This window comes from Cydia pomonella, chromosome 21 (genome assembly GCF_033807575.1).
Source record: "Cydia pomonella isolate Wapato2018A chromosome 21, ilCydPomo1, whole genome shotgun sequence".
Lineage (NCBI taxonomy): Eukaryota > Metazoa > Arthropoda > Insecta > Lepidoptera > Tortricidae > Cydia > Cydia pomonella.
This window is the reverse complement of record NC_084723.1, coordinates 4488231-4500667: the sequence shown is the minus strand read 5'-3', so window position 1 is coordinate 4500667 and position 12437 is coordinate 4488231. Positions and strand designations below refer to the sequence as shown.

At 36.4% G+C, this 12437-nt stretch overlaps 1 protein-coding gene across 1 annotated transcript in view; it reads right to left on the bottom strand.

The window, feature by feature from the left end:
• The window catches only part of LOC133529675 (neuropeptide F receptor), a 114533-nt gene extending 105592 nt beyond the window's left edge, over positions 1-8941 (bottom strand). The window contains exon 1 of the mRNA XM_061867446.1: positions 8588-8941. Within this exon, the coding sequence (XP_061723430.1) occupies positions 8588-8608 (21 nt within the window). The 5' untranslated portion in view covers positions 8609-8941. The remainder of the gene's footprint in view (positions 1-8587) is intronic.
• Positions 8942-12437: the final 3496 nt, after the last annotated feature.

Here is a 12437-nt window from a genome sequence, read left to right as displayed (position 1 = left end):
ACGTAAAAATGTTACGTACCACGTAAAATACGTGAAGCGATTGAGATTGGGCGGCGCCCTAATTTCAACCGAGACAGCGGCTGGGCTGTGCCGCCGGCATGGGAGGCTGTAAACCATGGACAAAATTCCGGTGCGTGTTGTGATCGTGCATTGGGCATAGTGAGTTCGTGCTGTTTATCGTTACAAGTGTTGGATGACCCAAAACCGCCACCGAGCAGGCCTAGACATACTATGTACAATACCGACAGCACGCGGCGATAGTGCAAGACCACCACTCCCAACCGGTTATCTCAGCGTACTGCTGCGCACAGCGCGGTCTTCGTGAACGCTACTTATATACTGTTAGTACTTGAAAATGGAGACTTAGGCTCTCCGAAACATATCAGTCGAGTGACTAATACTATAACACGCTAGACAAACCGTAAAATTAGCTTAATAAGACTATGGTGTTAAATTAGGTACCTACGGTTTAGAATACCTGCGTACCACCTTTTGAGTTTTTATATCCGAGATTATTATTATTATTAAATTTGCCAAAATACTACTTTATCATCTTGTTTTTGTATCAAATTTGTATTAAAATCACAGATCATTTAGCAAACAGAATTTTTATTACGGACAAAATTTTTGAGATGCGCTCATAGTTATTTTCAGTACGTACAATCCTTTAAAAACTGGTGAGAAATTTCAATTTTATCCAAAAGAAAGACCAAGTCATTAGACGCAAATTTTGAGTCGCTGCATCGTGTTGACTGGTGAAATTTACTTTAATATTGAACTGATTGCGAATTATTAAATTTTAAAAGCATTCATCTAGTGGTAAAACATTTTCCCCCTTATTCATTTCAACTTTACGGGCCTCATTTAGTTAAATTATATTTTATCCCTTTCTTCCAAATACATAGGTCAAAATGAGAGATAAAGACAAGCGCTCCGCAGCTAAATCAGGCCAGTAACGTATTTATGAATAACGCCATTTGTGTTTTGCTCGGTACAAAATTTTGCTTATCCCTCATGGCTTGTACTCAAATACTAATAAGTACGTAATTCGTGCTATTAGATTTTGGAATCGTCCGCTTGTTTGGGCTTAATATTAGCAACGGGTAAGTAACAATTATGCCCACTTGTAAAACAAATACCTAACTTCTATTCTGCTAATGACAGCCTATTTAATGCCAAATGTAAGCCTCGTCTAACGGCTTTTGTCTAAAGCTTTGGTGATTGATTAACGGCGTATTTTCGTTGCGTACAGCGTTACATTGTATTTGTTAAATCTTGCACAAGAGACTTGTGTGTTGATAAAGTCTCGTGTAAATAAATGAGACGGGTATAATTAATCGTACGCACTCAACGTAATTAACGAGGAGGCCTTAAATGGAGCTTAGGAAAAACCTATAGCGTTTTTTGTGGCAACGCCTTGCAATATAATTACCATTGAAAAATGACACAGTAACAAGGCCTTTAAATTGCAGAAATGCCACTCAGCGCCAGAATCAACAACAAAAACTACTAATTGCGATACGAAGCGCCCTTAAAATTGACAATTCAGAAACGTCCACAGTTTCACTAATTGACGCTCGTAATTAGAGAAAGTGGCTGTAAAATGACCCGTTTTATTTTATTTTAAAAATAGTCACTAAAATCGCAAAGTAAATTAATCATAATTTAAATCTCGTGTAATGTATTATTTATATGGTCCATACATTTTGGATGCCTCGAAGACCTCAGTGTTATCTTTGATACCAGACTTACTTTTCGTGATCACAGCAAATGTTATTAAAATGTACATGATTTTTTTAATGATAAATGTCATTTATAATGCCAATTTATGTGCATGTTAGTTTTAAGTATATTGCTGTGACACCCTGCAAGGGGTCACATATAAAGTATATAAACTTACCTACTTATAAGCCCCACCTAATAATGTGTAATGTGATATGCAATAAACATTGAATTGAATTTTTTGTATTTTTGAAGTGGTCTTAATTGCGATGTCCATGTCCTAACCACATTTCATCGCTTATTAATGAAGTGAAATCACCGCTAATTTTAACTTGTAGAATTTTTTGCCTACTCGTTGAATTTACGACCCTCATTAAATTTTTCCAATAGAGATTGACCTTATCTAAGATAAATGGACGTCTAACTCATTGAGAAATCCCTTCAGTCAGTCGTTTTCGTCGAAAGGTTTTGGCTAAATACCATTATCTGAACAGTGTTAGCCGAAACGTTGATGCAATTGATCAATTACAAATTGAACAGTAAACTGTAACCGTCCTTTACGGTTTAAGACTGACTCATGCTAGGCCGGGCCGGAGCTTACGGTGCTTATCTGTAGGGGCATATCATATCTGTGGTTGATATACAACAAATTGTGTCAAAAAATTTCAATAATGTTAATATCCAGGGAGGTTCATAACAATTATTTGTTTTTTAGGTTTTCCTTACCACATAACAAAACAAGCCACAAGCTCAAAATATTATACCGAACATTCTCCTCTCATGTGAAAGTCAGCACCGACATTGGCGAATTCACCCTGTGCAAATTGGCAGGGAGTAAAAGCCAGGGAAAAAAAAATATCCAGGGAGGAAAATGAGGACAGTTTGGTTGAAAAGGCGATTTTGCATGGGTCTTCCAAGTTCATCTTAAAAAGGTCTCGCGGAAGAATTTTTAGACGTTCACTCAGCAATAATAGCGTGTAGAAAAGAAATATGGATGTTAACACATACAACGGTCAGTAATTTACCTATTTACGTACATTTTTTATTTCAAGTTACCTAAGTTTTTTTTTTGAGGATGGCACATATTATGTTTTACGCTCTTGTGTAAAATTGGATCTGAAGTCCTTCCTAGGTTTTGATATGGGATTTGCTTTACTGTATTAACCCATTCATTGCCGACGCTTCATATTTTTAATCATCACAGTGCCGCCTCCTTCCACGCGACGACGCGAATTCGCGTCCTCGGTATCACGTTTAGGCATAGACAGGACGCGAATTCGCGTCTTCGGCACTGAATGGGTTAAATCGTCACTAGACATGCTGCGTATTAGATTTGGGGATAGCAGCTCTGGTAATTATGCCGATTTGAAGCAGGTGGCTCTGTAATTGGGACGGACTAGGTGGTGGGACACAAATAAGATAAAAATCGAATTGTAGCCATTACCAAGTTTTGTTAGAAGCGCTGGTGGCCTAGCGGTAAGAGCGTGCGACTTGCAATCCGGAGGTCGCGGGTTCAAACCCCGGCTCGTACCAATGAGTTTTTCGGAACTTATGTACGAAATATCATTTGATATTTACCAGTCGCTTTTCGGTGAGGAACCCGGAACATCGTGAGGAAACCGGACTAATCCCAACAAGGCCTAGTTTATCCTCTGGGTTGGGAGGTCTGATGGCAGTCGCTTTCGTAAAAACTAGTGCCTACGCCAGATCTTGGGATTAGTTGTCAAGCGGACCCCAGGCTCCCATGAGCCGTGGCAAATGCCGGGACAACGCGAGGAAAAAGAAGAAGAAGAAGACTAGGTTTTGTTATAGGGCAGACGTCCTTCAACTAACATTATTGAGATTATTATCGAAACAGTTGCTTCAACATATGTTCGAGATAACCAGGAGTGTCTCATTTAGCAACAACACTGCCTAATCTACTACTTATCAAGCTGTATCAAATATCAAGAGTGGAGATAAAACCCATATAGATATGAGTTAGAGAAGTACTTAGGAAACTTCGTGAAATGTTGTTTCGTAGTATGTTTAGTTACAGTTATGTTTGTAAACAAATAATTATCATTGTGAAGTTTCCTGTTTACGAGTAATACCTACGGATAGTTTTACATATATTTGGCACTAAATAAGTTTTTTTTGTTATTTCGGTATTCAATATTTGCGCGCTGGTGGCCTAGCGGTAAGAGCGTGCGACTTGCAATACGGAGGTCACGAGTTCAAACCCCGGCTCGTACCAATGAGTTTTTCGGAACTTATGTACGAAATATCATTTCATATTTACCAGTCGCTTTTCAGTAAAGGAAAACATCTTGAGGAAACCGGCCTAATCTCAACAAGGCCTAGTTTACCCTCTGGGTTGGAAGGTCAGATGGCAGTAGTTCGTAAAAACTGGTGCCTACGCAAAATCTTGGGATTAGTTGTCAAGCGGACCCCAGGCTCCCATGAGCCGTGGCAAAATTCCAGGACAACGCGAGGAAGAAAAAGGAGGAGGTATTCAATATTTGCATTGTTCTCTATATATTCATTTATTCAGTTAAAAAATGTCGTAGAAAATTGAGCGCGCCTTTTGTTCTATTTTTTTGACCTTCGCAAAAATTATGTTTTAATAAATGTAGGTACTAAGTTTCTTGCGAAAAACATCCAAATATAAAGTGTTTTTTTTTTATGTTTATAATTAGAAGGCTTTTCTGTTTTTCCATTTCATAAAATACACTTAAGTAAGAATTAAATCTACAAAGGAAATTTTAATTAATATAGACAGGTACTACAAGAAACTAAATGTCATAAAACCTCTTTTGTAATAGAAACTACCAATAATTAAATACTTAATTAAGTATTACAAGTAAAAAGTTCTCCTCAAAGGGATAAGTTCGCCTTTGTACTTCGCTTTTCCTATTTGTACGAGTTTACTACTACTAGGTACTTAATTAACACAAGTTAAAGTCGTTAAACCGGCCCGGGGCCGGGCCGGGGCGCCGGACACTTCATTTTCTATGACAGGTGATCGTTGATCACGTGATGCTTGTCATCTTTTAGTCGTTATTTGTAGAATGAAATAGTAATTTATATCCCATAATTAGGAGAACATCTTACTTAATTATTTTTGCTAATATCATCTGTAAAATACAATTAATAAACTATCGGATCCTGTGAGCTTACCAAACTCCATATCTTCGCCATAAAAAAAACTGAATTGATACAAAAATCTATATAATTTTTGAACCAAATTACACGACAATCGATTGTCAAATGCGACCTGTAGACGAGAACATTTGGAAATACGAGAAGATCTTTGCCCAAAATGAAACAGAGAACTCTTTCGCTCGGTCAATAATGAAACAATTACGATACAAGTGCAATGCTGAGAGACTACAAATTAAAGCACGACCGAAGGGAGTTTTTAAATCGACATAAGTTGCGAATTACCTGTTCGCATTATTATGATACGATTATGCTACAACGTTTCATAATATGGCCCTTAAAATTTTCGTCATAGGATCGTAAAGTGCTAATTACCGCACTAATGAGTTTCTAACGACACTAGTTTGTAGGTAGTATAACATTCACACTGTTTCGATACCTAATATTTTCCGATAAATGAGACAATGTATCTTTTACACCACATAACTCAAGATCGATCTTCATAAAATGGCGGAACCATATGGGCCATAAAGATGGCGGTTACAAATAAAAATACAATAACGTTAGTATAGAGAAACACTCTGAAGTATCGGATGAACAATTTATTCCGAATTTAGAATAAGTGGGTCAAAATTATTTTCGTTTCGTTTTTGTCTCTAAAAATGTAGCAGAGTGAAGCTTTTTGTATGAGATGAAGTTATGTATTTAATTTTTCACACGTAAATTGAACAACTGGGGAAGTTCCTCCACCTTACAGAAAACAGCAGCCAAATAACACTAGACCCTACTCATAGTGTTGTGTTCCTGCCGGTGAGTAAGGTTGCCAGAGCTTAATGGGGGCGGGTTTAGGGTCAGCAACGCACATGTAACTCCTCTGGAGTCGCAGGCGTACATAGGCTACGGAGACTGCTTACCATCAGGCGGGCCGTATGCTTGTTTGCCACCGACGTAGAATAAAAAAAAATAACGATGACTCACGCTAGAACGGGTACGGGTAGGGTCCGGGCCAAGGCGTCCTACGCTTCAGTTTTCTATAGAACGCACTGCGTGATCGTCGATCGCCCGCAATATAAAACGAAGTATCGGAACCCTCAGCCCCGACCCGGACGATTCTAAGGCCGGCGCCCCACTGCAGCGCACGCTATGTACACGACCCACGTTCCTATACAAAATTTCGTGGGCTTGCCCACGGTTTGTATTAAAACGTGGGCCGTGGATGTAGCGTGCGCAGCAGTGGGGCGCCGGCCTAACGCCTGAGTCATCCTTTAACCTAGAATTTTCCAAAAACGTTAGCTTGTTATTTTTTATTTCGTTCTATTAATAACCGCGATTTATTTAATACTCGATATACTCAATGCGACATAACAAGTATCTCTTAAATCACAGTCATATTGTGTACAATGTAAAATATAATTAAAATGAAATTCTAAAATTTTAAAATGAATTTCCTCCAACGGACGCTTCGGCTGTGAAATGAGCTCCCTGCCGAGGTTTTCCCGTGGGGCTACAGTATCGGGTTTTTCAAAAAAGCAGTGTACAAGATTTTAAAGGGTCGCCAACGCGCATGTAATATGTCTGGTATTGCAGGCGTCCACAGGCTGCGGTGACTGCTTACCATCGGGCCGTATGCTTGTTTGCCACCGAAGTGGTATACAAAAAAGATGCCAGTTAGTTTTAGGTCAAGAACGGTATTTAAATGAAAATGTAAAATATATATAAAGCGAGAATAGAAAAACTGAAATACGAATGAAGGTTCAAAGCGAGGTGAAATAGAGTTTGTATTTTATAGAGTTTGCGCTTAAACTTCAAACTATGACATATAAAATAATTTTTTTCATAAAATATTAAAGAAATATACTTATTTTTAGCCTTTTCGTGCTATTCCTTTGAATAGATAAATAAACAACTTTTCGAATCCAATTAAAATATGTTTCTCCTTTTAAAAAATGTTTTTTATGGAACGTCATTTTTATAAATAATAAACCGGCCAAGAGCATGTCGGGCCACGCTCAGTGTAGGGTTCCGTAGTTACTCTTCCGTCACAATAAGCTAAACTCGAGCTTAAAGTATAGTAAATTGTTAACCAAGGGATGAAACGGTACCTTTCACCTGAGTTAAACAAATAGGCAAATTTGCATAATCAGTACCTAATTAAAATAAGTCTTTTTACTATGAAGGGAAAACTTTTTGCGATAACTCAAAAACAGCTAAACTGATCATGTCCGCTATAGTTTTCATTTAATTTCTTTCTTAAGCTCTACTTCCACGATTTTTTTCATATTTTTTGGACCTATGGTTCAAAAGTTAGAGGGGGGGGGGACACATTTTTTTTTTCTTTCGGAGCGATTATCTCCGAATATATTCACTTTATCACAAAATGTTTCTTGAAACCCCCTATTAGTTTTGAAAGACCTTTCCAACGATACCCCACACTCTAGGGTTGAAGCGAAAAAAAAAATTCACCTTCACTTTACGTGTAGGGGAGGTACCCTAAAAAAAATTAGATTTTTAGATTTTATTGTACGACTTTCTCGGCTTTATTGATTTATATATCCATGCCAAATTTCAGCTTTCTAGCACTAACGACCACGGAGCAAAGCCTCGGACAGACAGACAGACAGACAGACAGACAGACAGACAGACAGACAGACAGACGGACATGGCGAAACTATAAGGGTTCCGTTTTATGTCATTTGGCTACGGAACCCTAAAAATGTATTTTATTTCTAGCATAGTACAATCATACAATGTCAAACATAAAACTTCTTACAATTAAATTAATTATTTTTCTAATACTCAATTTTAACTACTTACTTAAATCATTGGTCACCATTAGTTGGAGCGCTATTTTTATTGAACTTTAATGATCTATTCTACACTAAATATATAATAAAACACCTACAAATAACTAGCTTGTAATTATTTATTTACTAAATTATAAGAAAACATAAAATGACGATTCAGAACCGAAAAGAGAGCCTTCACAAAAATAAAACGGTTTGCTTGATTGAAATATAGAAACGAAATTACGAATACGAAAGTTGCTATTACGAAAAAATCCTAACGAGTTCCTATTGTGTAATAGAAGAACGAAGATTTTTTCTGAATAAGGAATTATGTAAAGTTTGATGCGAGTTTTTTAGTTTAATTCGAAGATTCCGAGGATTTCTAAGAATCCGCCTATTGTACGGAATCATTTTTTTTTGTACACAACATATATTAATAACGTAATGTCCACAACACATATTAGAATGATTTAAAATATAAGTGTGATACTTAAAAATAATGTAAAAACATAAAAAATCGTTATAATTTAATTTGAGTATTTTTCTTAATTAGAAAAACGCAGTTTATTTTTAAATTAAATACCGGTTGAAACATGTTTCAATCGTCTATAAAACATACACTTAATCTTACAAAATATATATAAAAATAAATTACTGATTTTTTAAATATAATAATAAAATATTGCAACCTTTGTAAAGAGTAAAATACAATTAAAAAAAACGAAAGTAGTTACGTCACACATCCTGCCAGTGATACTTCCCAAAGAAATATTTTTAATCGTCACTAAAAAAAAAATATCTTTCAAAAAATTCTAATTTACACACCAGAATGCTATTTGCTGTGCATTTCGTTTTTAAGGTTCGGTTAAGTTAATAGTTTCTGATCTGTAATGAAATACTAGCTTTTTCTTAATAAGAAATATATAAAAAATACTTACGATATCATCATAAAAAGGCATCAGGATAGTTAAAATCCGCTGTATATGGTACACGCATAACGTCCAATTCAGAGTCGGTCCGTTACAGTATGGCTGGTCACGCCTGACATTGCCTATTACCTCTTGTCCACCTATTTTGACTAAACACTTTTATAACCATTAATAAAAACCCTAATTAAAAAACACGCATGCCAGTAATATAACGATTTTTTAATAACGTTAATTGTTAATTTTAAAATAATACACTGAATTTAAAACACGTTATTGACAATTCGAAATTCGCAAAAGTTTCAACGGATCGTAGTTCGCTAAAGGATGAAACGCGTGCGTCCTTCCTCGCTCCCGAATCAAGACTGAGCATCAACTACATCAAGCGGTGTTCGTCTAGCTAGCTGAATCATTTTGAAAATAGAAGACCGTTTCTTTTTTTTCTAAATACATTGACACTGGCAGATCGAATGCAAAGCCTATGAATAAAAAAAAAACAGTTGCGACCCTTTTTAATCGCATTTTACCTTTTGAGGAACTTCTAACCTTTTTGCTTGAGCAAACAAAATGCTTGCAGGGTAAATAAAAGTCGGTCTCGACTGTGAATTTTCTTTTCTTTTTTGCGCTCCTGATTTATTTCGACAGCCGTTTAGTAAAAATCTGTCTTTCTACCATTGAAAAGTTTTTAAGTTTTTTTATTTTTTTATTTGTGGAAAATGAAGGATGTTGGTCCTTATAAAAATAAGGCAACTAAACGGAGAGATTTATTGACGGAGCGTCAGCGAAGGTATCCGTTTCAGTTTAGGCAAAAATGCTTGCATATATCCAGATGTTTTCTTCTACAGGTCGCAATTCTCAATCGATTCTCATGAAATTTTGTAAGCAGGTTCGATGTTTTTTGGTCGATTCAGTTTTTGAAAATTTCTTAAAATGGCGGAGCGATACATTTATTCAGATTTAAGTTATGCTCGCGAGATCTACAGCTCACAGGGCAACTAGTATATTATGTAGTTGATGGATTACGTACCTACTATGTAAAACTAAGTTTATAGGTTTTTTTTTTTGAAAATTGTTAAAATAAGTTTTTTTTTTAAAGCGAAACCTATAAACATAGTATTCTGAAGCGATCGGCATCAAAATCAAAGTGATTTGTTAAGATTTAGTTAGTGGAAAACGTTTTCCCCCGAAATGGAATTTCATAGAAAAAATACCGTTATTTCGCTAGGATCGCAAAGCTGTTCTTCTATCTTAAAACATACTAAAAAATCGCTGGAAAGGAGCATTATTCGTGAATTTACGTGGATTAAGAGAATACGTACTTAAAACTTTAAAATAAAACTAAATAACACTAATAGCAAAGCTTTTAGGCGTAAACTCTGAAAACCCTTTTTAGAAACCGACACAATTAAATCATTCTTTAAGTTAGTTTTGAATAATCCTTAGCTGGTACATTTTCCATCAAATACATTGGAGCGGCCAAGATACCCCAAAGTATCTAAACATGTACTTTATCGTCTTGATAATTAGAGGCGTTATTAAGATGTTTATGAAAACTTTTTTATACTACGTGCGAATATTGTTTAAGCATGTTTCGAATCAATGAAATTACTAGAGAAAGGTTCCTATTAATAATTTTGGCAACTGTATTATCTGAAAAAGCGTCATGTTTTTTTAATAACTCTGAAGGCTGCATCCACTGCGCCTTAATAAAAGTATAATTCTGAGTGTGGAGTGGTGAAGGTCAGAAAGTTTTGACATTAAACTGACAGAGGACTCTGCTTGCTGCTTAAAGAGTTTTCATAATGAGAACTTTGCTCTTTGCAAAGTACATTATAAACCCCTTGCCTTCTTTACAGACGTACAGCTGCGAAATACCATGAAGAAATTATGAATAAATTAAAAAGAAAAGCAAACTTATATACCTAAAAACTACATATATTACATAAATACAAACATACATACAGACTATAAATATAAGATACACATACATACAGACATACTATAAATATGTTATTGATAAATATTATTCGAACTCTTGTTTAAGCAAATGCTTACGTAACATCCGCTTGAAAGAAAACTGGTCTGATATTTAGAGGGAGTGCATTCCAAAGACGACTAGTCTCTTGTTTACCTCCGTTCACTCTATTTCTTTTTTTTTTTTTTTTAATTTATGGCTATCGCCACGAAGGCATTTGCCAGAATTTGTTCACTCTATTTCTTTAATAAAATGAGGGATAGAAGGAATGCGGCCTTGATCTTCACTAGTTTTATCAATAAAATTGACAAAATACGGCGGCAGCAACAATGATCGCCTGCCCACGGCCAACGATGAAAATCGAAATTCGCAATTGCGGGCAATTTTTCTCTATCACTCTAATTACGCCTTCATGTGAGTGCAAGAGAAAGATCCCCGCAATTTGCGAATTTCGGTTTTCGCGGTAGCCCCTCAGTAATTCAGGTATATAGTCGAAGAGGTGCAGAAAGCATAAAAAATCGTTTTGAAAGACCTATTTAATGGCTCCACTACATGATGGCCCAGCGTAGGCCAGTCTAAGGGACGCAGCTATGCGGTGGAATGAGATAGCAATATCACTTACTCCTTCTAACGCATAAATGCGTCCCTTGGACTGGCCTGCGCTGGGCCATCGTGTAGAGGAGCCATAAGAATACCCCACACCAGCACCATTCTAGCACTAACAATCTCGGAGCAAAGCCGCGGATGGACGGACAGACGGACATGGCGAAACTATAAGGGTTCCTAAGCTGACTACAGTACCCCTAGTGTAAATAAATTCGATTTTGAAACGTGACGTACGCGTTTGCATTTAGTCTCATTTTGTATTGGATTTAGAAAGAGCGCGCCAAGCGGGACGTTTTGGAAACTCAAAATCCTATACAAAATGAGACTTAACGCAAACGCGTTCGTCACGTTATGATGTCGATAAAATTTACACTAGGGGTACTGAAACCTAAAAAGTAATTTTATTAGAGCTTTTAAGCTTTTTATTTGTTAAAGTACTCCGTTAATGATGGATTAACAAAATGTGTAGCAAAATAAGTCACAAAACGTGAAACGTTCTGTATCTTTTTTAAGTATACCAGGCGGGACTCAGGCTTACTCACTTAAATAAATCACATTCAACTTGATTTAGGATTCGCTGTCAAGCTTAACTTAATGTTTATGTAATGTAACATGTGCGACCCTGATTATTTTTATGATGTATTTTGCGAAGGAGAGGCAGAGGTAAGTTGAATTAGGGACAAGTTCGTACAGCCTCAATAGGTATTTGTTGTACTACAATACAACAATGGGTTTACTCGCCTGCTTTAAAAGTATTGGATGTTGTACAGTCAGCATCAAAAGTAGCGGATCAAATAACGTTTCATAAGTATCTACCATTCTCTAACAGCTTAACAAAAAGTGATGTCTTTAATATAGAACAACAAATACTGTAAAAGATATACTTTTGAGCGCGAATTTTAGAAATGTATCTATATTTGGAAAAGTTATTGAGAATATCAGATACTTTTGGCGCGTTGTTTCATCCGCTACTTTTGATGCTGACTGTACATGTGTCTGCTGGCACATAGTATAGTCGTTCTCTCCACGGCCTGAAGTTTAGGCCCTTTGTATTTATTTTAACGAATTATTTATTACATTAAACAAAAACCGGCCAAGTGTGAAACTCGCCCACCAAGGGTTCCGTACTTTTTAGTATCTGTTGTTATAGTGGCAACAGAAATACATCATTTGTGAAAATTTCAACTCTGTAACTATCACGACTCATGAGATACAGCCTGGTGACAGACGGACGGACAGCGAAGTCTTACTAATAGGGTTCCGTTTTACCCTTTGGGTACG